Source organism: Lethenteron reissneri, chromosome 54 (assembly GCF_015708825.2).
Source record: "Lethenteron reissneri isolate LAM-NWPU_2019-01 chromosome 54, ASM1570882v1, whole genome shotgun sequence".
NCBI lineage: Eukaryota > Metazoa > Chordata > Hyperoartia > Petromyzontiformes > Petromyzontidae > Lethenteron > Lethenteron reissneri.
In genome coordinates, this window is record NC_083832.1 from 7,343,351 (window position 1) to 7,368,069 (window position 24,719).

The 24,719-nt window shown below is 44.0% G+C and overlaps 1 protein-coding gene across 2 annotated transcripts in view; it reads right to left on the bottom strand.

The window, feature by feature from the left end:
* Window positions 1-532: 532 nt before the first annotated feature.
* LOC133356490 (kinesin-like protein KIFC3) overlaps window positions 533-24,719 on the bottom strand; it is a 38,173-nt gene continuing 13,986 nt past the window's right edge. Inside the window, exons 10-15 of one of the 2 annotated variants that reach the window (XM_061574021.1) lie at window positions 22,905-23,047; window positions 22,188-22,248; window positions 19,497-19,705; window positions 18,278-18,464; window positions 7,616-7,711; window positions 533-1,496 (exon numbers count right to left, since the gene is read on the bottom strand). In XM_061574021.1, the coding sequence (XP_061430005.1) occupies window positions 1,356-1,496; window positions 7,616-7,711; window positions 18,278-18,464; window positions 19,497-19,705; window positions 22,188-22,248; window positions 22,905-23,047 (837 nt within the window). In that variant the 3' untranslated portion in view covers window positions 533-1,355. Of the gene's footprint in view, window positions 1,497-2,099; window positions 2,171-7,615; window positions 7,712-18,277; window positions 18,465-19,496; window positions 19,706-22,187; window positions 22,249-22,904; window positions 23,048-24,719 lie in introns of those variants that run through there. The other variant, XM_061574022.1, reaches the window with a different exon arrangement.

Below are 24,719 nucleotides of genomic sequence, written 5' to 3' on the forward strand. Positions count from 1 at the left end.
TCGCACCCTTGCCGGGTGTGCGTCTGGTCACGTCCGAACAGAAGGTACACCGGTCCCGACCCACTCACCGCTGATTATCTCGCTCGTGAAACTTAGAGAGCGGCTAAGAATTAAGCCGACAATGCGACGGAGTCTGCGCACAAGTTTTCGAAAGCTACGGGCAACCGAGGGGATAAATCTAGCCCTCGTTAGGTGCCCTAGCCTGCTGCTGCCTCGTGAAGGGTGACTCGCGTGTTCGCGCTCGTTCCTACTTTTGTTTATGAGACACTGCCGTTAGTCACGCTGCATTTACCCGTCCGGTAATAAACACATTAAAAGAATAATTATTGCATTTTTTGCATAGTCCCTGAAGTGCAACAGCACGTGTGAAAAAGCGGCTTGAATTATAACGGATTTATTTAAAAAAAACTGGATTTCAAACTAGATTTGAACCTTTCGTGACAGCAGGAATTACTCTTTGGTTCTTTCGGTAAAGTGAAGTAGAAAGAAAATAAATTATTATTTAGAATTATTATAGAAAATAATAATGATTTAATAAATTTTCTTTCTACGTAACTTTGCCGAAAGAACCAAAGAGTAATAACTGTGTGTTTGGCACACTGAAACGTGCAGCATATTACGAAGAGTACAAAGATGCAGCCCTGAAATGCCTTGCGTATGCCACTGGTGGCAGAAGGGCCTCCCCTCGAGGGTAACTTGGCCTTCCAGGTGTCTTGGAAGTGGCGGGAGCACCCACACACGACCTGCCAATCGACGGTGGGCTACTCATTCATACTGCTGGGTAGACAGCTGCTGTGGGCATTCTTCAAGAGGTCTGGAAAGGTATAAAATACAATAGCGGCACCGGCTGCACACACAGAGCTACGAGTGTTGGGATGTCCCACTAATAAACTCCAAATGTGGCTCTCAATCTTAATCGAGTACTATACCGGATATTGCTTGCAAGCACTATACAATTTTCCATAAACACATTTATACGTTGGTTCATATCAGCCTATTGTATACATCGTGATTCCCTTAATCAGCTTAGAATATTTAATTACACCGGAGGAATCCGACGCATTGGCAGGCTTGTCTGTCGAAATCAGTGATGACATTTCTTTTATCTTGATGATGATGATGATGGCGGCGGCGGTGGTGGTGATGCTGTTAAAATGTGCTTTTGTTGGCGTGCAGGTAGTGGTGCCGAGTCAAATAATAACAACGCAGGGTTCATGAGAGGCGGCTGCGGTTTCACCACGCCTTCACGCAAGCGGTGGCTTGACCGCGTCTGAACGACGATGCCTGGAGGCGACGCCTAGATACGGGGGAAGGCAGCGGCGGCGGCGGCGGTCCACGCCACGGGCGCGCCCAGCTCAGGGCTTGGTCCTGGCCGGAGTAACTCGTTGCGCTGCGGTGCCCAGTGCCACCTGACGGATGGAGGAGCCAAACTGCAATGTGCTCAGCGTTTCTCCGCGGTTTGCGTCGTCCGCGCTCACGGTGACAAACACACACGCCTGCCGGGAGACACAAAGATCAAAGACAAAGATTCCCCGTATAGCCTTAACAGACTGTAGGGGCAAGTGCTGTTAGCGAGCACCTATGAAGGTCGGAACGGTACACGAGGGGGTGGGTGGCGAGCACCACGCCCGACCGCAATATTTACACACCGCACCAGGTACTCATTTGAGGCTGAGTCGACCTAGGGGAGGCCCGGGACCGGTTCAGATAATCGTCACTGGTGTTGGCCGTGAGCGGGAATGGAACTCGTGTCGCCGGGTTCGTAGCGCAGCGCGCTAACCGCTACACTACCGCTCCCCATCACACGCACGTACGCACACGCACACAAGGTAACAGCATCACCATCACCGCCGCCGCCATCATCATCATCAAGATTAGAAAAAAAAATTGCCATCACTGATTTCGACAGACAAGCCTGCCATTGCGACGTTGTGGTCTCAGGTTTGCTAAAAGATACCTTCCACTTCCAGGGGCCATTGTAAGTATGTACGTTTAATTTCTCACGCACCGTACGTAGCAAGGCATGCTAATTGGAGGTACGGGGGAAGGACAACAAACTAAACACAAAAAAAAAACTGTTAAGAATGAAGGGTTGTACTGCTCTGCGAGACACCCGACAGATACTTCATCTCGTGACATGACGTTGATAGGCCGGTCGTGGAAAAAGAACCTGTAAAAATGACAAATACAAACAAGCCTGCCATAGAACACAACGTATCGTGACACGGCGCTTTGCAAATAAGTAAGTAACTAAATAAATACTGTACTGGGCATCATCATCATCGTTGTCATCACAAATTCAACATCTTTGTTTTTTGAGAAGGCAATCTCTGGACGTGCACGGGTTAATCTCCTTGAACCCGTCGCTGGGATACGGCGGTGTTGGGGCACGTCCCCACTGGGTGGTGGATGAGGAACTCCTCTCTGGGGAAAACACCCAGAGTGGTCTTGGCCAGATAGCACGGAAAGAAGGTGCCATGAACCAGCTGCGTGCAGCAGAAGAATACAACTCAGATTTCAAAACCCGGGATAGATGAGGCCTTGGTAGCTTTGGAAGGCAGCCGGCCGAGGAAAAGGGAACTTTTTCGATTTAAAGCTTTCGTGACTGCAGGGATTCATCTTCTTGGTTCTTTCGGTAAAGTCATATAGAAGGGAAATAATAAATTAATAAAAATAAAACATTGTAAAGTAATTAATATTGTGTTTTATTTTTAATATTCTAAAATATTAAAAGAATTTATCAACATTATGTTTTATTTTTTATTATTTTATTATTTCCCTTCTACGTGACTTTACCGAAAGAACCAATAAGATGAAAAGGGAACTGATTTAAGATGAACGTCTCCCAATCCGGATTGGGTCACCACGGAAGGGAAGAGCCAAACCCTCCCCCCCCAAAATCCATCTCATGGAATTCAGTACAAGCCAGACTCCCATCTCCAGGTGTCCCGCTGACCCCTGCAGCTGGTGTCAGTAACAGTGTTTTTTTGTCAAATCAGCTCAAACATCACGAAATCATCTTTCAACGCAACTGTGGTCATGCCCTTCTTTGTCTGGTTCATCAAAACGTGGGAAGGAATATTAAAAGTAAGCACAGGCGCTTGAAATCGGTTTATTGCTGCATGATTAACAACCGAGTGCGGTACGATATGATGTATAGTTTCATTGTTAGGTGCCTTGAAGTGGTTCAACAACAACAATAACTAAAGTCACGATATGAATCTGATTTATTGTTACCATTATCACTTATCATGAAGAGCACTGTCTGCGTCATCATCCATTTTTTATGTCTTGCCAGATAAATAACTTTCAGCGTTTACGACTAAATACATCCACTATTTACTTCCAGAAAATTGTACCTAAAAATCAAAATTTTGTTTGACATTAGGCACGGAATGATCAAAGCCTCAACGATTCAATGAATTGTCACAATTCAAGGTCGCGATTCGATTTCAGGATTCCGTTTTTGCTGTCGTTTGCCCTCGTGCTAAATATAAAATACACATCGCCATGAATGTACAAAATAAAATATGCAGCTGTACGAATCTGAGAAATCTATAGCGGCATAAATATACTGTGCAGCAGAAAAAAAAAACGATGGACACGCACAAATCGTAAAAACGTGAGTTATATCCTACACGGGCAATGTTCTGCACGTATCATAAGTGCAATAAACCCCGCCAATCAACAAATTGTTACATCCCTACTTACAATGTTGGAATATGATTGATGGTTCTTTTTTTGTGTGCGCATGTGTCCACCCCTCCACGTGCGTTTATCCATTGCGGTTTCCGTCCCATCGATGCGTTTTCCCGTTGCCCTTTCTTCTCGAAAAGCATTTCGCCGTTAGCAAACGTTTTGAGGATTAACAACACTGGGTCGGTGATGCTTCACTATTTGCGTCTCTAAAATGCACGCCCCTCTTTTCATCGATGGAAGTTACGCCGAGCACATATTGCGTAAATAAATAAAACGATACATACTTCATACGATTTGTTAAACAAGACCGAGCAAATAAAAAAAACTTGCTTATGTTTTTTTTAATCTACAGTAGCATTCACGTGAGCGCTGACCCTTAATGTTACAGTTACGAGGAGGATGCGCTTGAACAATGTCAGGCCTAATTGAATGTGACCAGCGGCGGGCTGGTCTGTAACTCGGGAAAGAGGCCATGGATAAATGCTCTACACTTGACAATTTAGTTAATGACGTAATCATTTTTGGGTTAGAATGCGTAAATATATAAATGTGTCGTTAAAACCCGCCACCACCCGACACAGCCAACTAGTAAGAGTTGTCACGTAAACAGAACGTGGCCAATTCGTCACTAGTACAGCACACCGGTGTGTTGGAGAGCCAAGCCACAACATTTACAATCTGAGTACGATGCTTCGCCAGTAATTACAACTAGCTTCATCAGGCGACAGCTAGATTTGTGGAGAAGTCCATCTGTTTCGTTTCTTATATAGAGGTGTAGATGTGGTGACAACACATATATTTACGCCGCGATCTAACCCAAAAAACCTCTATTATGGATGATATTGGTCGCGAAAGCCTACGTGTTAATCTAGTTCATGACAAATTCATAACTCTCGCCTATTTGAATTGTGGCAGGCCCAACAAGGAACAACAAACGTTGACACCGAAACGTCACTGGAGAGGATTCCAACCGCGTGCGTTTGATACGTCCCTCGTTGATTTCCTTCATCTGCCATGGCCAATTCTTCATAAGTGGCGGCATGTTTTCCATAATCGCTTGTCAACGTAACTTGAACATTGACCGTTTAAGTACGATTCAACTTATAGCCGCTGTAAAGCCATTTGGCCTTGTGGCAATCAGTCAACGCGCATTACGAATTGACAAGCGGTGAAATTGGCGACTTCCAATGTAGAAAAAACCAGCAAGGGCGTGTTAATTAAGGCAGAGCTACAACACATTAATTTTTTTCATACCCGCAAAAAAAATACGCACGTTTGTTTATCTCAATATGCTGGTACACACAAGAATAGGATTCATAAAATGTACAACATTTTATCACTATGAGATCTCCTTTACCAGTGGCTAAATATAGTAATAGGTTTTTACCCTTTCAACTGGTGCAAAAACTGACACCTTTATACAAGGAATCATGTTTGCAATTACCACAACACAAGCAGTCAAAATGCAAACAAAAAGCAACAATTCTGATAATGATATGCACTGTCCTTGAAGTTTATTAGTCCACACCCGAGACAGCTTTTCTTAGAGCCTTGTCTCCATTGGTGTTGGACCAGATGACGCCAAAAGGCGTACAAACTCAAAAACAGCGCACTATCAGAGTATTGAGACCTCGGGGTAAGCATTTACACTATGAGATCTCCTTTGCCTAAGAAAAGCTGTCTCGGGTGTGGACCAATCAACTTCAAGGACAGTGCATATCATTATCACAGTTGTTTCTTTTTGTTTGCATTTCGACTGCTTGTGTTGTGGTTATTGCAAACATGATTCCTTGTATAAAGGTGTCAGTTTTTGTACCAGTTGAAAGGGTCAAAACATATTACTACAACATTTTATCGGTTAATATTTCACAGCAGGAAGTGACGACAGTTGGAGGTGGCCCAATGGCCCATGGGTTAGAGCGCTGAGCAGGCACCAATGGTATTCTGGGTTCGAATCTGAGTTTGAGCCACAGCCGGTGATTAAACCGGGTTCTCAAGTGCATCGAGCTGATGGTCTTAGCCCGGTCCCCAATGATTGTGTAACAAACCTGTAAAAATTTAGATTTTGTTTTTATTAAATCTCGCAAAATTCTACCTCTGGGAATGAAAAATATCAGTTTGGCTGCCACGCTAGGAATATGTTCTCGAAGCAGGGTGTGTGGGAAAACGCACTGCTTAGTTTGTGGATTAAAAAAATAATTTCAAGGGATTTTGAACAAAGTTCAATGAAGTTTGCTTCTCCAGGCCATTCTTAAATGCAAATGGGTCGCTTTGTGAGGGGATCCCCAATGGACGTTTTCCGACATAATGCCAATTAGTAGAATTGTCAATCGGGTTTTGGAAAAAATACAAAAAAAATAGAAGAAAACCCTGAATGTAATGCTGGAAAAAAATACAGGATGCTCCATCTACAGAAACCGCACTGATATATCGTAACCCGGCCCTTGTGCAGTACGGGATTGTTCGAAAGGGATGGCCGTTTGTTGGCTTGACCGAAGTGGAAACAATTGCACGGTCCCCGCGGTCACCTGAAACAACCCCAGTGGATTTTCTCTGGTCGAGTTACATCGAACACCACGTGTGTGTGTGTGCACGCGACAAAATCCGTGAGACATTGCTGACTTCAACTGAAGGATCATGGAAGATTCTAAGGGGATCACACCGACTATGTTGGATGAAGTTGCATCGGGACCAGTGGCGGCTCCTGCAAAATCTCTCAGGGGGGGCAAATGTCTGGATGATTGATAAGGATAAGGTCCACCCATGCAATGGATAAATTAACAGCTTAAGCATGTAAAGGCAACTTCACTTCTTTAATATTAATGAAAAATAAAGTGACTCTTACAATACATCTTGTTTGTATCTATACTCACTATTAAAACAAACCACTCAAGTTTCTTTTATTAAAGATTCCACTAGGTGGCGACAAATAATATTGTTGGATGAAACGTGCTTACATATGATGACGTAAGCACGTATGATGATGTAAGCACGTATGATGACGTAAGCACGTTAGGGCGAGCCCTCCCGGAAGCCATAGAGAATGCATTGCAGCGCCCCCGTTCGAACAAAAAAACATCTTAGAATGTAAGTCATGGGGCCACTCGGGGCGAATCTCAGCCGGAGGGAAATCACCCAAAAAGAGGCGGTACTCCACAGAACGTGACATGACGCTGATTGGACTATATCCAGAGGCACAGTGACGGCTAGCGTGACTCTGTGGTTTAATGACATTGGTGGTGCGTCGCCCAATCGCCCTAATGAAGAAACCGCCCCTGATCGGGAGAGTGTTCAAAATGTATTGAGGTTGACGGAAGACATGCAGAGGGATCGAATTTAAAATGTTTTATCATATATAGTTTCTCCCTATTATTTTAGTAGGGAATTTATGGGGGAAGCTGTTGCATGCGGTGGGGTAAAGTGTGGGTATTCCCACCTCGTCCAAGATGTCTGGCCTGTTGTAGGGTTTGTCATAATAGCCACGAGTGGGGCTCTCATGAGCTTGCCCCAGTGGAGGCCTTACTACCAGCAGAGATGGTAACTATCTCCCCTGGTATGTAGGAGGTCGTGGGTCAGACCCCGACCCTGACGCCTGCTTTCTATTCTTGGAGTTTGCATGTCTCTCCCCGTGGTCAGGTAGATGTTTCTCTCCTTGTTCCTCAAGTTTTTTCCCTCCACATATATAAACGTGCGTTCAGAGTACTTGAGCTGCTATAAAATGCCCACGTGATGTGCCACTTCGTGGAGCTGTCATTTGTGACCTGGTTGCTTCTAAAAAGGAGCTAAATATCTCAGTGGGCCTAAACCTGCTAAAGTAAATATAGTTGAAATCGCCTAAAATGGTTCCCTCCAAGCTAATGCATGACGCATGACAACAATTCTCGCTGACGTTGAGTGGTGCTGTGAGAGGACAAACCTTGGCGTTCCCACCCAGGGCCGGCTGCAGGAGGTGGGTGAGCTTGGAGTTCCGGTAGGGCACGTGCAAGGAGCCATTGCGTAGGGCTAGAAACACCTGTGCACGGTCACACAACACAACCACGTCAAACCGCCCAACCGCCTGCGTTTAATCGCACACTCCCCTTCACGACAAACGCAGCTCTCCGGCGGGTTGTCGGATGCTCGGCGCGATGCCCGACGTTTGTCTCACACGTGCCGGGCAGCTGCTTTGGGAACTCAAAACGACGGACATCACGTGGAGCGACACGAGGTACAAACTGAAAACAAGTCGGGGAGTGATGCAGCACAAGTGTAAAAAAAACCCTAAGCAGTAGTATAGACTATCGGTCTATGCCTCACACCTGTAAAACTAAACAAAAACGAAACTATAGTGATAGGTTTTTACCCTTTCAACTGGTACAAAAACTGACACCTTTATACAAGGCATCATGTTTTCAATAACCACAACACAAGCAGTCAAAATGCAAACAAAAAGAAACAACTCTCATAATGATAATGATATGCACTGTCCTTGAAGTTGATTGGTCCACACCCGAGACAGCTTTTCTTAGAGCCTAGTCTCCATTGGTGTTGGACCAGATGACACCAAAAGGCATACAACTAAAATACAGCAGACTATCAGAGTATTGAGAGCTCGGGGAAAGCATTTAGACTATGAGACCTTTACCAGTGGCAAAATATAGTGATAGGTTTTTACCCTTGTATCAAGGTGTCAGTTTTTGTATCAGTTGAAAGGGCAAAAACCTATCACTATATTTTGCCACTGGTAAAGGAGGTCTCATAGTGTAAAAACTAAACTCTTTTTTTTATTTCACAAGGTAAGGTCCACTGAGCTCTCGAGCTTTGTTTCAGAAGCGACCTGGTCACAAATGACAGCTCAACGAAGTGGCTTATCACGTGGGAATTTAAAGCAGACAAATACTCCAAACGCACGTTTCTACATGTGTAGGGAAAAACCGGGGGACCCGGAGAAAAATAAACACGACCACTGGGAAGGAAACACGCAAACTACAAATATACAGCAGGCCTTAGGGACGGGATCTAACCCACGACCTCCTGCATACCAGGCGAGGTATTTAACATCTCCCCACGGCGACACCTGTGCGCCCAACATGTGCTTGCGATGCAGTGCGGCACCACTGTTGGCATGGGCCCTGGTGTGCTAGGAATGAATGGGGTCCCTTGGTAATGTCCTCACTCTTTGTAGCGCCATGCCTGGGTCCTGGTTGCAGTTCCACCATCTGCACACTTGATAATACGAAACTTAACCCATTTGTCAGTAACACTGCCGTTAAAAAAGAAAATAACAAATGTGTGCTGTGAAATGTATGTTTGTTCAACTTATTTCGCACTGTACATAGCCAACTGTGCTAATCGGAGGTGCAGGGAAGGACAATAAACATTAACACAAAAAGCAGTCATGAAGAAATTCGTTTTCAATCGATACTTAAATGTGCGTAGCTCCAGTAGCTTCCTAATATCGAAAGGAAGAGCGTTCCAGACGGCCGCAGAAGGGCATCTGAAAGCGAGCGGATGCCGTCTTTGTTCGATGGTCAGCCAAAAACCACTGCGAGGATGAAATATATTGCCCGTTCGTATCCCCCCCCCCCCCCCGGCGCCTCCGATTAGTACGGTTGGCTACGTACGGTGCGACAGAAGTTCACCATACGTACGTACGTGGAGAAAGGGTCATTGCCTGAAATGTCGGCTGTTATCTATTATTTTTCTTTATTAGGCAGCGCAATTGACGAATGCATTGAGATGTCGTTACGTGGACTTGTGTACCACTGCCAACCGCAGCATCGTCAACCAAGGTGCACACATGAACGCCATACCCCTGCACGGGAGTGTAATGCACATCTTCAGCATTGCTCACTCCTGGAGGATCATTGTTAAGTATTCAGAAAAGTATGGATTCATCAGTCGCTAATGATTCTTGAGCTCATGTTTAATGCATCGAATTGCAACGCGTAAGAATCAATGTCCTTCAATCTCTACACGTCGTAAGTAATGAGACCATGTCAAGCCAGCGACCAATCGAAGTGCTACCATTAACCAGGATGTTAGATACATGAAGAAGGGCGGCACTAGGATTGATTATGATCAATAATTATTGAATCGGAATGTCAAGTCGAGCAAGCATTCACATTCAAATCGGGGCGAGAGAGTAATGCTGGAGTTGACTGACCCCAAGAAACTGCCCAGCAATTGCTTGCTGTACATTTACAACGTTCATAGAACGTTTCTACATGTAACTCTATTGTGAATATCATACAGAATAGCAACAAATCGTTTATCTTTTTTAAAAGTTATTTAGTTGTAAATCTTGACTTAAAGCTTTCGTGACTGCAGGAATTCATGTTCTTTGGGTCTTTCGGTAAAGTCACGTAGATAGGTAAAACATTTTAATTAAAAGTAATAAAAATGTATAAATTTTAATTAATTTTTATTTCATTTTTTCCCTACGTGACTTTACCGAAAAAACTAAGAGCATGTATCCTTGCAGTCACGAAAGCTTCAAATCTAGAATTCACGTAGATAGGTTCAAAGAAAATAACAAAATATCATTTAAAGGCAAACTGTTTGTAAAGGTAGCAGCCAATGTTAATGTAAGTGGTGGGCTGCCAGGTAAAAACGAGCATGTTAATGTAAGATCGCTGAGCAGCCTCCACGGCGAGCGCGCCGACAGCCACCTCGCGCGCCAACCTCGAGGTTGCTGCTAGGCGATGTTCCATTAACATGCTAATTTTTACCTGGCAGCAGCCCACCACTTACATTAACATTGGCTGCTACGTTTACAAACAGTTTGCCTTTAGAAGCTAACCCCCCCCCTTTCCTGATAACGACCGCTTGTGTTGCGATCGAAACGTCGTAGTTTTTTTTTGTTATTTTCTTTGAACTATTCTACGTGATTTTACAGAAAGACCTAAAGAATATTAGTTTGTGTAACATTCAATTACAAAGGGCTTAGGTGGGTGGGTTTGAAAGTCCCATTAATAAAAAAGCACGACTTTCTCAACTTCAAGGCGCTCTTAATATCTTATGAGAGATACGTCAATCCGAACATTCACGGGATAAGCCACGTGGTCTTTGACAACAAGAACACCGATTTGCGTGCCAGTGCCGAATTGAAAGATCCGTCGCAAGAAACTGCAGTCAATGGGGTTTTTCAAGGTAACTTCTAAGGGTAGTGGTGATGTGGCCCACGCGGCTCATGGCGGTGACCTCAGCGTCAGCACACTGATCTGGCACAGCGAAAAATCCTCCTTTCAAATCGAGGCAATAACCCAGCATTAAATCTGTGGGTTAGGCCAGCCTCTTCGGGTGTAGTGAGTTGATCGTCTCAGCTCTGTCATCAATGACTCATCAATAAAACATCAAACATCATAAAATATTGTTTTCCACTTTACCCTTTCCCATTACGATGACGTATGTGTAGGTCATCAGTTTTACTTCCATAAAAGGCCATGCGTGAGGGCGTGTGGCACAGTTTGGCGTCAGCTATTGTAGAGTGCGGTCGTGTCGCTACAGTTCTCAGCGGTGAGTAACAATGTCTTTAAAAACAACGGCGCTACGCTTCTCTAAATAAAGTGAACACCGAGCCGATTGCACATTCCAAGATTCAGCGGTGAACGGGACACCCCCACCCTGCAACTTGCAGGCGTATCCGAACGGGAAAGGGTTAATTTGGCAAATTCCAGCTTTCAGAAATGATTGGCATGCAAGTGAACACTATGAGCAGAGTAGTACAAATCTGCTTCCAGTGCAGCTAAAGTGACTTCCAATAAACAGTACAGTCTTCTTGGGGGTCGTCCATAAATGACGTCACGCGATTTTGGACGATTTTTGACCCCCCCCTCCCCTCGTCACACGGTGTCACAAAAAGTCAGTCCCCCCCCTCAAATATGACGTCACAAAGCTCTGCCCCCCCCCCCCCCCCCAAAATAATAACATGCTTCAAATCGCTTTAAACTAGTGTCATTGTATTGTGTATTTAATGTGCCGCTGCACTCTGATATTGTAGGAGACAACATTGATTAAAAAGTATATTTAATTAAGTAGAACGTTTTGTATATATTTATTGAAAGTTGCGCATAATTTTCGTGACGTCACATTTCTCAACCCTTCCCTCGTCACACGTCGTCACAAACGTCTGACCCCCCCCCCCCCCCCAGGTGCGTGACGTCATTTATGGACGGCCCCTTGGTGATGTACAGGACCATTATCAAGAATCGTGTTTCGATTTAAAGCTTTCGTGACTGCAGGGATTCATCTTCTTGGTTCTTTCGGTAAAGTCACATAGAACGGAAATAAAAAAAAATACAATTCTCACGACGTTTCGGCCACAACGCAAGCAGCCGTCCTCAGGTGAAGAACAGGGCTGTCGGAAAGACAGCGTCTGAATGACCTGTTCTTCACCTGAGGACGGCTGCTTGCGTTGTGGCCGAAACGTCGTGAGAATTGTATTTTATTATGTTTTCATTTTTATTATTTTATTATTTACCTTCTACGTGACTTTACCGAAAGAACCAAGAAGATGAATCGTATCGTCCGCTATCATATGCCACATCAGCAGAACTAGGTCTATGGATCATAGGAGGTTTTTTTTATGGACCCACAGCTGTTTCAGATAATAGAAGTTGTCGGTAACAGTGTCGGGGAGAAGACCGAGTTCTCATGTATTTCTGTAAATTCATCTTCTGGGGCTATTCTCTCACACAGGATGGTGTACTGTCAGCTGTGACATTTTAGAAAGCAAATGTCGTTGAATGAAGACGCGGTGTGCACAGAACAAATGGAATTTAGAACTAGAAACAATTTTTTATTTTACCAGATAAGGCCCACTGAGCGATTAGCTATTTTTCAGAAGCGACCTGACCACGAATAATAGCTCAACGGCTTATCGCGTGGAAATTTATAGCAGTCAAATACTCCAAATGGATGTTTCTCAATTTAATTTGACCGACAAAATAAATAGCTCGCAGGAGTTATAGCTATCATGAGTGTAATGATTAGCAGTGCCGTCACACGTGCATAAAGCATGCATAATTCTATATTGACTGCTAATGAAAGTATGCACTGGATTGGTTACAATTGGATGAGAGTGGAAATGCCCAGTCGCCCCGTAGACCTTGAATCATTGGCAACCAATTGCCAGTACTCATGCGGTGATTCATGAAGATTTCTAATGCATGTAGATGGCCTACTGCTAAAATAGCATGTGATGCAGTCGATACGATGTTACCCTACTTTCACTCAACACCGCAATGAAATTAAGTGGGCCGGACTGTATCTAATTTGGGTAGCGCGCCGGTGCTATGGTCAGCACACCGGAACTTGCAATCCGGAGGTCGCTGGTTCAACCTCCTGGATGGCAGTTGAAACGGAGGTGCAAGTCTCTTAAATCTCGCTGCCTCTACCCACCCAGAGGGATTCCCCGCAGTTTAGTCGCTTGGCAGGTCGCGTATGGTGGGGCGACGTGTGGCTGCTCCCACCGCCGATTGGCGCGGTTGGCTACGTGCGGTGCGAAAGAAGTTCAACGTACATCCTGGCCAGCGTGGTAGAGTCGGTGAAATATCCTCTGCAGAGGGGTTTTCTAGTACTCCCCTTCTGCACGTGGAGGAGCATGAGCAAGCGATTGCAGGGCAGCACCTTTACCGTTGGCAGTGCCTAATATTGAATAGGCATCGTGAGTCACCGAGTGACTGATTGGTGCCAATTACGATGCAGTTTTAATTCGACCAGAAAGCTGAAACGTGGTATAAATATAGTTGTGTTTGTGAATACTGTACCGAGATTAATCTTCAAATGTAAATTTAAAATCCAAAAACAAAAACCTTTGATTTTAGTAGATTTTTTCTTTTTACTTTTTAGTCTCTGAACCAATGTAACCATTTTTTTTAATCTGGGGGTTTTGACGAGTGCTGAATCCAAATATGGCATCGATTGCTCATTAACCACATTTTTTGAGCGACTTTTTTTCGAAGAACGTGATACAGCCTGTTAAAGGAAGTGTTATTTGTGCTTGTGCACAACTGCCAATGCAGGGGCATTGCCAAACAATTTGTTTAACAAAAAAAATGGGTAAAGTCTGCTACCAGTTACTCGTAGGGGATATAACAACATCATCAACCATGACCTATCGACTGCTGGATGAAGACCTGCGCATGCTGTTGCCATCTCTCAATCATCAATGCCACAATTTATTTCACTCCTTCCCAAGAGCTGACTTCATTAATCCACCTCCACGTGTCCACATGTTCCCGTCAATTGGCTTCCATCCTGTTCAGCTATCATCTCTTGCAGCCACGATTCGTCACACCTTCACCGAATTACCGTTTCTTAACAGCCAAACGTGGCGTCTCTAATTTCAATTTGTTCTCTGATACACGTGTCCTTCTGTGTCGTCGCTCAATGCCCAGCATGGATTACTCCATGCCCCCTTGCATCCCATGATCCCTGCCGCCAGAGCCCACGTTCCTTCTGTGGCGCAGTGCACATGTAAAGCTGAAAAGTGAAATGCCCTTTGCAAAAGCGAGCACATAATGCAATTAATCCCTTATGTAAGAGTAACCTTTGTAGAATTAGTTATGTCACGAGTTTTTTTCTTCTTCTTTCTATTTTAGCCGAGGGCGATGTTCAACAATCATAGTAATGAGAGCTTAAGCTGCTCGGTATCACGAGGCCATTATCGTGGACTTTGCAGCTGATATTCTTAGTTTTTTTTCGGTAAAGTCACGTAGGTATAAAATATGAATTAAAATTAATAAGAGTAAAATAAAATTAAATAAAAATCACAACGTTTCGGAGGCAACACAAGCTTCCGTCTTCAGGTGGAACCGTCACAGCACGATTGCTGTCGTGATTTTTATTTTATTTTTACTTTACTTTTATTAATTACATTTTTTTACCTACGTGACTTTACCGAAAAAACCTAAGAATATGAATCCTTGCAGTCACGAAAGCTTCAAATCTAGAATTTGCAGCTGGTGGTTCACGAGCGAGCACGGTTGGCTGCGTACGGTGCGAAAGAAGTTCAACGCACACAGATACATTCATGAGCGGTCAAAGTATCAAACACTCATCTATACTGAGCATTTGGTTACATCCAACGGTGCAATGATCATGACAATGGACTCGCAATCCAGAGGTCGCTGGGTTCGATTCGATCTCTTGGCGCGGCATTTGAAACAACGGTGCAAGTTTATTACACCCCCCGTCCCACCAGCAGTATAAATGGGTAAGAGCAGAGTTAGTCCATCGGCGGGTGGTGTCAGTTGGGAGTAAAGAGTAGCTACTCCCACTTCTTCAAGGACGTCTGGTCAGCATGGAAGAGTCGATCAAAAGTACACATCTAGAGCGGTGGTTCTCAAAGTGCGGTGGTTCTCAGAGGGCGGTCCCCAGACCAGATCTCGAGCACTCCCTCTCTCCCTCGCTTCTCGGTGGCAGCCCCAACAGTCTGGAACGATATCCCTCTGCACATTCGCAGCATCACCTCAATCGCCTCCTTCAAGAGAGACTTACAAACTCACCTCTACAATCATGCTTTCGAGCGACTCTGAGCTTGGCTCCGCGCTTCTGAGTTGCGGCCACTACGTCTGAAAATTTGCGCGCGTTACAAATTGAACTATTATTATTATGGAGCGGTCTTTCGCCAGCAGTGACATGGATGGTTGCTTATCGGCTCTGATAGTTCAAACGTGCGTTGATTCTCCTTAGTAAGAAGGATGGACCAATGTGTCAGCAGGTATCGATGCGATAGACACCAATTCTTGAGTACACGTTTTAAAAATGTGCACATCTCATACATGACGGGTGATCCAGGCAGACTCTAGAAGCCACTATATTCAGCACAATGTGAAAGAAAGATGTTATACAATGGCGCACTGAGCACCGAGGGAAACTAAATAAAATAACAAAGGCAACCTCTACCGCCCACTGGTGGACGTACAAGAACGATCGTAATTGCGCTGTGGTGACTCTTTACGTAATAATACAAAGAAACGCAGAGCACATTAATTAAATCTCGCATGACCATGTTGTGCAAGTAAGATTGGACTGCACGTGCTAGCGAGTATTGACTAAGCGGAACGTAATCGGATAATTAATTTAATCACTTTGATAAGAATCATAAAAATTGACGTTTAAAAAAAAACACACACCGTGTAAACGACATTGAATGGCCAAGGGGTGTTGGTGGGGGGAGGGAATGGCAGCGTTTTGCAGAGAGAGCAGAACCGGCCCTAGACCTTTGGGGGCCCTAAGCAAAATTTGGTTGGAGGCCCCTTTGATGTATGATTTTTTTCACCCACTAGCTAGCAGTGACTCTAGGGGGCCCTCTGCTGGCCACGAGGCCCTTTGCAATTGCAAGTGTCGCTTAGTGGCTGGGCCGGCTCTGAGAGAGAGTGAAAGTCATTGAAGGTCACCGCCATAATATTTCTACGCTGATATTGAGTCGAGTTGAAGGCGTGGGTGGGTGGGAGCGGTGGGGCAGTGGTCAGAGCACCGCCAACCCAAGTTTGAGTCCCAGCCACGATTAACAACAAACTTTGACTGGGCACCCCCTTCCTCCTCCTCCTCATCATCACTTACACAGCCCATTCTCACCGGCGCTCCTCTGGTGAGGTGTGGCTCAATAACAAGCCATGAATGAAAGGCGTGGGGAAGGCGGTGGACCAACCAAAGGCTGTGATTTTTGTTTTGTTTTAGCCTGCATTGACGCAGTCATGATTCTTTTACAGATATAAGTGGCTTATAATATTATCCATTACAGAGGCTTTTTTTTTCTGGGTAAGATCGTGTACATATAAATGTGTAAAATTTCGATTTTAAGCTTTCGTGACTGCAGGGATTCATCTTCTTGGTTCTTTCGGTAAAGTCACGTAGAAGGGAAATAATAAAATAATAAAAATAAAACAATAAAATAATTCTCACGACGTTTCGGCCACAACGCAAGACAGACGCTGTCTTTCCAACAGACCTGTTCTTCACCTGAGGACGGCTGCTTGCGTTATGGCCGAAACGTCGTGAGAATTATTTTATTATTTTATTATTTTTTATTTTATTATTTCCCTTCTATGTGACTTTGCCGAAAGAACCAAGAATATAAATGCGTCGTTAAACCTGCCATCACCCGATACAGCCAATTAGTAAGGTCTGTCACATAAACAAAACATGCCATATTGTTAGTAGTTCAGCACACCGGGATGTTGGAGAGTAAACCCACAACATTTACAATTCGAGTACGACGTTTCGCCAGTAATAACAACCAGCCCCACCAGGCAACAATGCCAGAGTTTTACAGAATAATAATACTGGTAAAAAATATAATTATCAGGCATGTCAATATTCATCTTATATTCATCGATATTCATCCAATATTCTGGCCAGCGATTCAATGAATTATGATTTGACGTTGCAAGTCTACAGAATAATCAATTCTCTCTCGTCAATGTTTTCACGTCTCATTCGTATTTATTTAAAAGTGTTTCTGTCTGGATAATTTTATTAATTCCAGTAGCCTAAATGTAATATTGAAATATCAAATATATTCAATGTGCATGAATTTCAAATCATCGATTCTCACACGCACAATTCAATGCATTTATCCAGTACGTAATAACCTATTTAAATCTATGAATGAATGAATGAATGCTTCCTTATAGGCCAAATTTCATGCAGCCCTCCAACTGCTTACTCTCAGCACTGCTGGTGGAAAGGGCCTCCAGTAGAGGTGGCTAAAGAAAGCCCCACTGCCGACTCTTGCACACTGTTCAGGCAACACACTTGACCCCGCTTCATCTAATCGGCCGACCGACTCATTGCGTTTTACCCGTTCGCATTGCTTGGTGGATAGAGGGGGGTGGATTTAACGCTTTTCCCATTCCGAGACATTTGAAAGTTACAGGGTGAGTCCCGTTCACGAATTAACTTCTGAACGTGCAAGCGGCTCAAGCGTTAATTTTATTTAGAGAGGCTTAGCGCCATCGTTTTTAAAGACATTGTAATCACCACAGAAAACTGTAGAGACACGACCGCACTATGATAATTGGCACCAAACTGTGCCACACGCCCTCCCGCATGGCTTTGTGAGAGCCTCGGTAACGATACATTTATTTTATCTTTTTACGTCATCAGAATGGAACAGGAAGGAAAACTGATGACGTACACGTGCATCATCGGAAAGGGTTAAGAAACTGGTTGCATGGGCAGTTGAATCAATTGGCAAGTTACACGATGTGGCTAATAGAACCGATGTGGCAAATAGAACATACATGAAATCAGATAAGTATCAATCTTGATTTGAAGCTTTCGTGACTACAGGAATCCATACTCTTGGATTCTTTCGGTAAAGTCACGTAGGTATAAAATTAAATAGATCACGACGTTTCGGGCGCAACACAAGCGTCCGTCATGCAGACTGTTTTAAAACAGTCTGCATCAGCAGCAGACCATGCTATCCCACCTGATGACGGACGCTTGTGTTGCGCCCGAAACGTCGTGATCTATTTTATTTTATTTTATACCTACGTGACTTTACAGATAAGTATCAGTTGAGTGTCAAGGCATTATTCATGAGGGTCCTGCTTAGCAACGCTTGCAGTGAATGTTGTCTCCTCACCTGCCCCAGTGATGTCAGGGACTTGTTAATGGCTGCGGCCTCCACGAGTCTCTGGCCGGTTGCCTCCGTTCGAGAGATCCTCTCTGAGCCGGCCAGGTCACCGAGAATCAAAGAGCCGTGGGAAGCGGAGCCGGAGACCACATCGACCCCCTCCAAGCTGAGTGTCATCAGCAAATGCGAGCGGGAGCTGTGGCAAAAATAGTCACAATTGTGGCCAAGGTTATGTATTGCTCAGTTGTATTGTGCACCTTTCGTCCATTGGCACATACTGATATTAGTATCATCATCAGCCATGGTTAATCCTCTGCTGAATGAAGGCCTGTCGAAACTGCGGACACCTTTTATGGTCCAGCAATGTCATAATCAATTTAGCACCTGCACACATATTGAATTAATTGACATGTCTCCCAGGTGAACGTTCTCGAGAACGTGTTCAAGAACATAAATCAAGTGTGAGTCCAGGTGATTGGATAGCTTCAAGGTCAGAGCACTGGACCAACACTGCTTAGACCCTGGGACCAAATCGGGGTAGCTACCCAAGTCTAATGAGCTGGTGGTGTCAGCTCAGTCACCAATTACTGCAACAAAAAAAACATTACATTTGGTTTTCACTCAATTTAAATATATTCCAGTTCTTAGAATAAGAAAAATAAATAGAAATTCAATGTTAATAAAAAAAATTTTAACAAGGGTATTCAGTCCGCGGTGACCTGATGAATTTAATTTCAGTAAAATTGCACATGAATAGATGATAATTAACAGAATGTTACTTCATTCAGCACTCACGCAGAGCAGCGCATCACCTCAGATTGGAGAATGGCCAATTGAAGGAGTATTTGGCTGCTATAAATTTCCACGCGATAAGCCACTTCGTTGAGATACCATTTGAGGCCTGGTCGTTTCTGAAAAAGAGCTAAATAGCTCAGTGGGGCCTTACCTGGTAAAGTTAAAAATAAGTATAACCAGTAAAAACAAAGTGTTTCACTATAAATCCTTTATATGCGTGGCGGCTAGAGTCCTCTCGTCCTCTGGCTTGAGATGGCTGCCACCTATGGGTCAGATGATTGTCTGCCACCATTAAGCAATTGGTAATTAAATATTTTTTTCTCTAAACAGTGTAAAATTTTGGAAACGACCGAAAGGTTTGCACGGTCGTAAGCAAGCAAGCAAGCACACAAGCAAGCATGCGAACTTAATATAAAGGATTTAATAAACAGACCTGTGGATGTTCATCTTGGTGGAGGCCACAGTGCGGTTCTTATGGGCGGTCTCCATCGCACGCACAATATCTTCCTCCGAGGTCACGGTCGTCGTGGTCAGGCCCGGCACGGTAACGCTCCTGGCCTGGCCACGCACCTCGAGGGGTCCTGAGCCCGGCTTGCCGAGGAGGTCCCTCACAGTCTCATTGTAAATCTCCAGCATGGAAATCTGCACAGCAGAGCACGACCAACCGCGTACGTAACTGCACTGGCGTATTGTAAAACAATGTAATATTACCAGGTATTTAGCTCTTTTTAAATCCTTTATATTAAGTTCGCTTGTTTGCTTAGGACCGTGCAAATATTTCGGTCGTGTTTTACCCCACTTCCCGTGATCCAATCGAGCTGACATTTTGCACCCAGACTCGTTGTGCGTGACAATGCATTTTCGTGAAAAAAAATCCAAAATTTTACACTGTTTAGGGGGAAAAAACAAATATTTAATTACCAATTGTTTAATGCTGCCAGACAATCATCTGACCCATAGGTGGCAGCCATCTCAAGCCAGAGGACGAGAGGACTCTAGCCGCCCGATGCCACGCATATAAAGGATTTATAGTGAAAAACTTTATTTTTACGGGTTAATTTTTTCAGATTCGACCTGGCCACAGATGATATTTCAACAAAGTGGCTTATCGTGAGGACATTGATAGCAGTCAAATACTCTAAACGCACGTTCATTCTAAAATGGGGAGGGAAAAAATGGAAGGATCCGGAGAAAAATCCATCCGACCACGGGGAAAACATGCCAACTCCAAATATACAGGCGTCAGGGGCGGTATCAAACGCCCGATCTTCCGTATACCAGGCGAGGTAGTTAACATCTCGCCACAGTGGATTGTCACTAAGGGCAGGTGGGGCCGGGCCCATTGAGTGAAAAAGAAAAAAATTACATGAACCTTCACAATAGTTCACATTGCTTGAAGCAAACGTGACTGCTGATGAGATACTACATGCCGAAACAGCTGAAAAGATGCACTTCTAGAAAGCCTTGTGACTCACGGGAAATGTAAAATAAAAATAGATATGTGAAGGAAATATACGATCTTCTTATTTATTAAGTTATTTATATTCTCCACGATGATGCACGTGATTATTTTGTGTTAACAGCACAGTGCTCACCTTTTCATTATAAAGATTACAAAACTGCACAAACCACCCTCAATTCCCCTTCTCCCCTTCCCGTGCCGATGTCCCAATGGACCGACCCCTCACCCTTTGGATCTTCACGCCCCACCAATTTGCTGTCAAAAAGACAAAGAACCCCTGTGTAGCCTTAACAGACTGTAGGGGCAAGTTCTGTTAGCGAGCACCTATAAAGGCCGGCACGGCACGCGAGGGGGTGGGTGGCCAGTACCACGTCCGGCCGCCTTTGTATCCCCAGTGGCGATGTTTACACATCTCACCGGGTACTCATTTGAGGCTGAGTCGACCTAGGGGAGGCCCAGAATCGTCACTGGTGTCGGCTGCGAGCGGAAATCGAACTGGGGTCCCCATTACCGAAATTCTGCACAGGGACACGGACCAGCCACCACTCCTATCATTTCAATGGATGTAGAGGGCGCTATTGGCAGATCCTATTATCCCAGTGAAATCCGCGAGAATAATAACCAAATCACGTGGACTGCACCCAATCCCATCAGATCTTAGTAGCTGAGCAGGGTTGAGCATAGACAGTGCAGGTCGTCATATGGAAGGCGACCGATATGTACAAGCAGGTTGTCATAGGGACGCGGGGCTATGCTGTGGGCAGTGCAGCAAAATAAACTGTTGTACCCTACTTCTATGCTCCCACACTCTAAGCTCCTCACCCACACTGACCGGTGTTATGAAATGTGGTCAAACATAACTCCCGCAACTCGCTGCGTGGGGAGGTCTTGTGCAGCATTGAATTAACAAAACGGCCACAATTTCGATTTAAAGCTTTCGTGACTGCAGGGATTCATCTTCTTGGTTCTTTCGGTAAAGTCACGTAGAAGGCAAGTAATAAAATAATAAAAAGAATAAAATAATTCTCACGACGTTTCGGCCACAACGCAAGCAGCCGTCCTCAATGCGTTGTGGCCGAAACGTTGTGATAATTATTTTATTATGTTTAATTTTATTATTTTATTACTTCCCTTCAACGTGACTTTACCGAAAGAACCAAGAAGAAGAAAAAACGGCCACATATACACGTCTATTTAAAATCTCCAGCACTGCATAAACATCCTGTCGATTTGCTAAATAATCAGAGGTGATATGCATTTTTAAAGTATATATTTCACAATACATATGTTTTGGTGATTATTATGTGCACATGTTAAGGTAATAGTGGCTTTTTGCACATTGCACGATGCGGTACTTGCGGATGCTATCCAGTGGAATGGTGTTTGTTTCGCAAGCGCAGGAGTAGCGAGTTGAAAATGTCATGTGGAATTTGCTTAACAATCCGTCATGGAAGGCATTTACATGAGACAGGACCAATTTCAGTCCACAATTCTGTAAGCCCAGAAGTAATGATATTTCATGGATCATTATTCTTTACTTAACATATGAGGAATTGCATTTTTAGCTGAGGTGGTTTATTGATAACATTTTAGGAGAATTATCTTTACAAATCGTAGCCATTTTAAAATAAATATAAACATTGTGGGGTAATCGTTTCTGACCTTCAAAGTATACTTGACATTGTGCCTTTCTTTGCAGATTTTAAGAAGCTCTTTTACAGACCTGTAAAATATAACATAGTATACTCACATTGTATTTGCATGTAAGACTTCACAAGCATAACTACAATGTTATTTTTATGTTTGCTTTATGCACAATATGCATTTCAATATTTAATGAGAACACTGATGCAATACTAGAATGGCATACTCATACGAATGAAAATGTATTCTGATTTAAAACTGAACCTCGTTATATTTGATTATGGGCCCATAATCTCTCGCACTAAAGAGCTCACGGTAAGACCATGCGAAAAAGCCACACAATCAATCGTCTCTAACTATGTGTGATGGCAAGGCAATCAGAAACAGATCGGACTGCAAAGCAAAGCAAGCGCTGTGGTAAACAACATCGGTGCGAGCATTTCATCATGAGTAGCGAAGAGCGAGGCGCGCCTGACTAAACGCGGGCGAAGGTCGGAGCAAAATTAGGAGCCGCGGGGTTTGGCAACAAAATGTATGCAACTGCTGAAATCTGTAACGGATACGTTCTCGTAACGAGGCTTTTTCATGCTTGCACGCGGCTCTAACAACGTCCCATTGAGCAGCAATTTCTCAGAGAGCTTTCTGCGAAAGACGATTTTTTTTTTGGCGGTAGGTATCTTGCACGCGATGGCGGGATTGGGTTTTGTTGTTGTTGTTGTTTTTGCGGTGACTCACCGGACGTTGACGCCTGGAGCGTTGGAGGTGCCCATCATCGTGTGGGTCTTGCCGGAGCCGGTCTGGCCATAGGCGAGGATGCACACATTGTAGCCGTCCACGCAGGAGGTGATGAGTGGCAGTGTGTCTGCAAAGACTTGCTCCTAGAAGGCAGCAGCAATCGCTTTACAGCAGTGGCAGCTGCTCTGGGCGTTGGGGAGATGCCCCGCTTGAAACTTGCTTCAATTTCCTTTCATTTTCAAATTTAAAAAAGGAATCGTAAAATCCTTTTTTTCCCAATTAATTAACTTTGTTTTGATTTCAAATATAATCCCATAGAATCAATAATAGAGATATGATTTTGCATTGATTTGGGAAACCTCATGTGTCGCTCCTCGTGAAATGAGAAATTTTGGCAGCTCACTAGCCAATCCAAACCACTTTCATCGCTCAACAATATTGAGCTACGGGGGGCACCTGAGGTTCCGCCATAGGCAGCGATGGCATCACACCGCCAAAGATTTGAGCCACGAGCCAACACTGCCTGAACAGGGCACGCCATGCAATGATTTTTGAATAATGTCTCGCTCGTTATTCATTGACTCAACATTAACTCAGCTGGCAGGTGTCCAGATATGCTCATTAATCAGCGCACTGATACAGCACCGATGAGACCCTGGGTTTGAATCTGGGTTTCATCCATCGTTTAGTAAATCTAGGCTCTCAAGCTTAGTGAATTGATAATCTCAACCTGGTCACCAATGCCTGCACACACCAAAAAAAACCGATGACGTAAAAAACAATTTTCCCGAAATTGTATTTGGTCAAATTCGTGCATTGAGAAAGAAAACCCATTGGCTTGGCTGCCGATCTGACAAACATTTCTCTGCGCAGGATGTGCGGGAAAGTGCATATGGATTGGAAGGATTAAATAGGTCACTTGAAGGGATTATTTCGTGATATCTCCTTCTAACACGAGCTGCTGCGCTGCTCTGCCAGAGGTCAAGATTAATAGTTGTTCTCACGACATGATGCGAATAGCACAGTTTTGATAAAACTTTGGAAAATACTGCTAATTTACACAAATTAATTCAAGCGTTGATTATTTCTGAACCACATTCATACCTGTATATTCAAATATAAATTTCAATCCAGTTCAGGAATGAAAAAACATACTTTCTGATTTTCAGTAAAAAATATATATCTAAAATGCAGTTATATCAACATGAGAGTGAATTTAAAATGAAAGAAAACGAATATCAATTATTGTTCTAATATGTTAAAGAAGATGGATAAAAAAAACACGTTGAGTAATGCTACCGCGTAGCTCCATGATGTGTTTTCGGTTTGCACTGCACGCTCTTCGGCACGATGTTCGACGTTTCAGTCCCTGAAGAAGCTTCTAGAACGTGGAGCAAAACGTACCTAAAAGCCTCTTGCGTCCTGCATATGGACAGGTGGAGTAAAGGCACGATAGCCAGGAGGGTAAAGAGGCTTCGGTACCAAACCCCACCCCCCACAAGAAAACGTCAGAGAGCTGTAAGACGATTTAAAGCTTTCGTGACTGCAGGGATTCATATTCTTGGTTCTTTCGCGAAAGTCACGTAGAAGGGAAATGATAAAATAATAAAAAATTAAAAATAATAAAATAATTCTCACGACGTTTTGGCCACAACGCAAGCAGCCGTCCTCAGGTGAAAAACAGGGCTGTCGGAAAGACAGCGTCTGAATGAACACCACCAAGCTTGGCAGCTGTCTTTCCGACAGCCCTGTTCTTCACCTGATGACGGCTGCTTGCATTGTGGCCGAAACGTCGTGAGAATTGTATTTAATTAC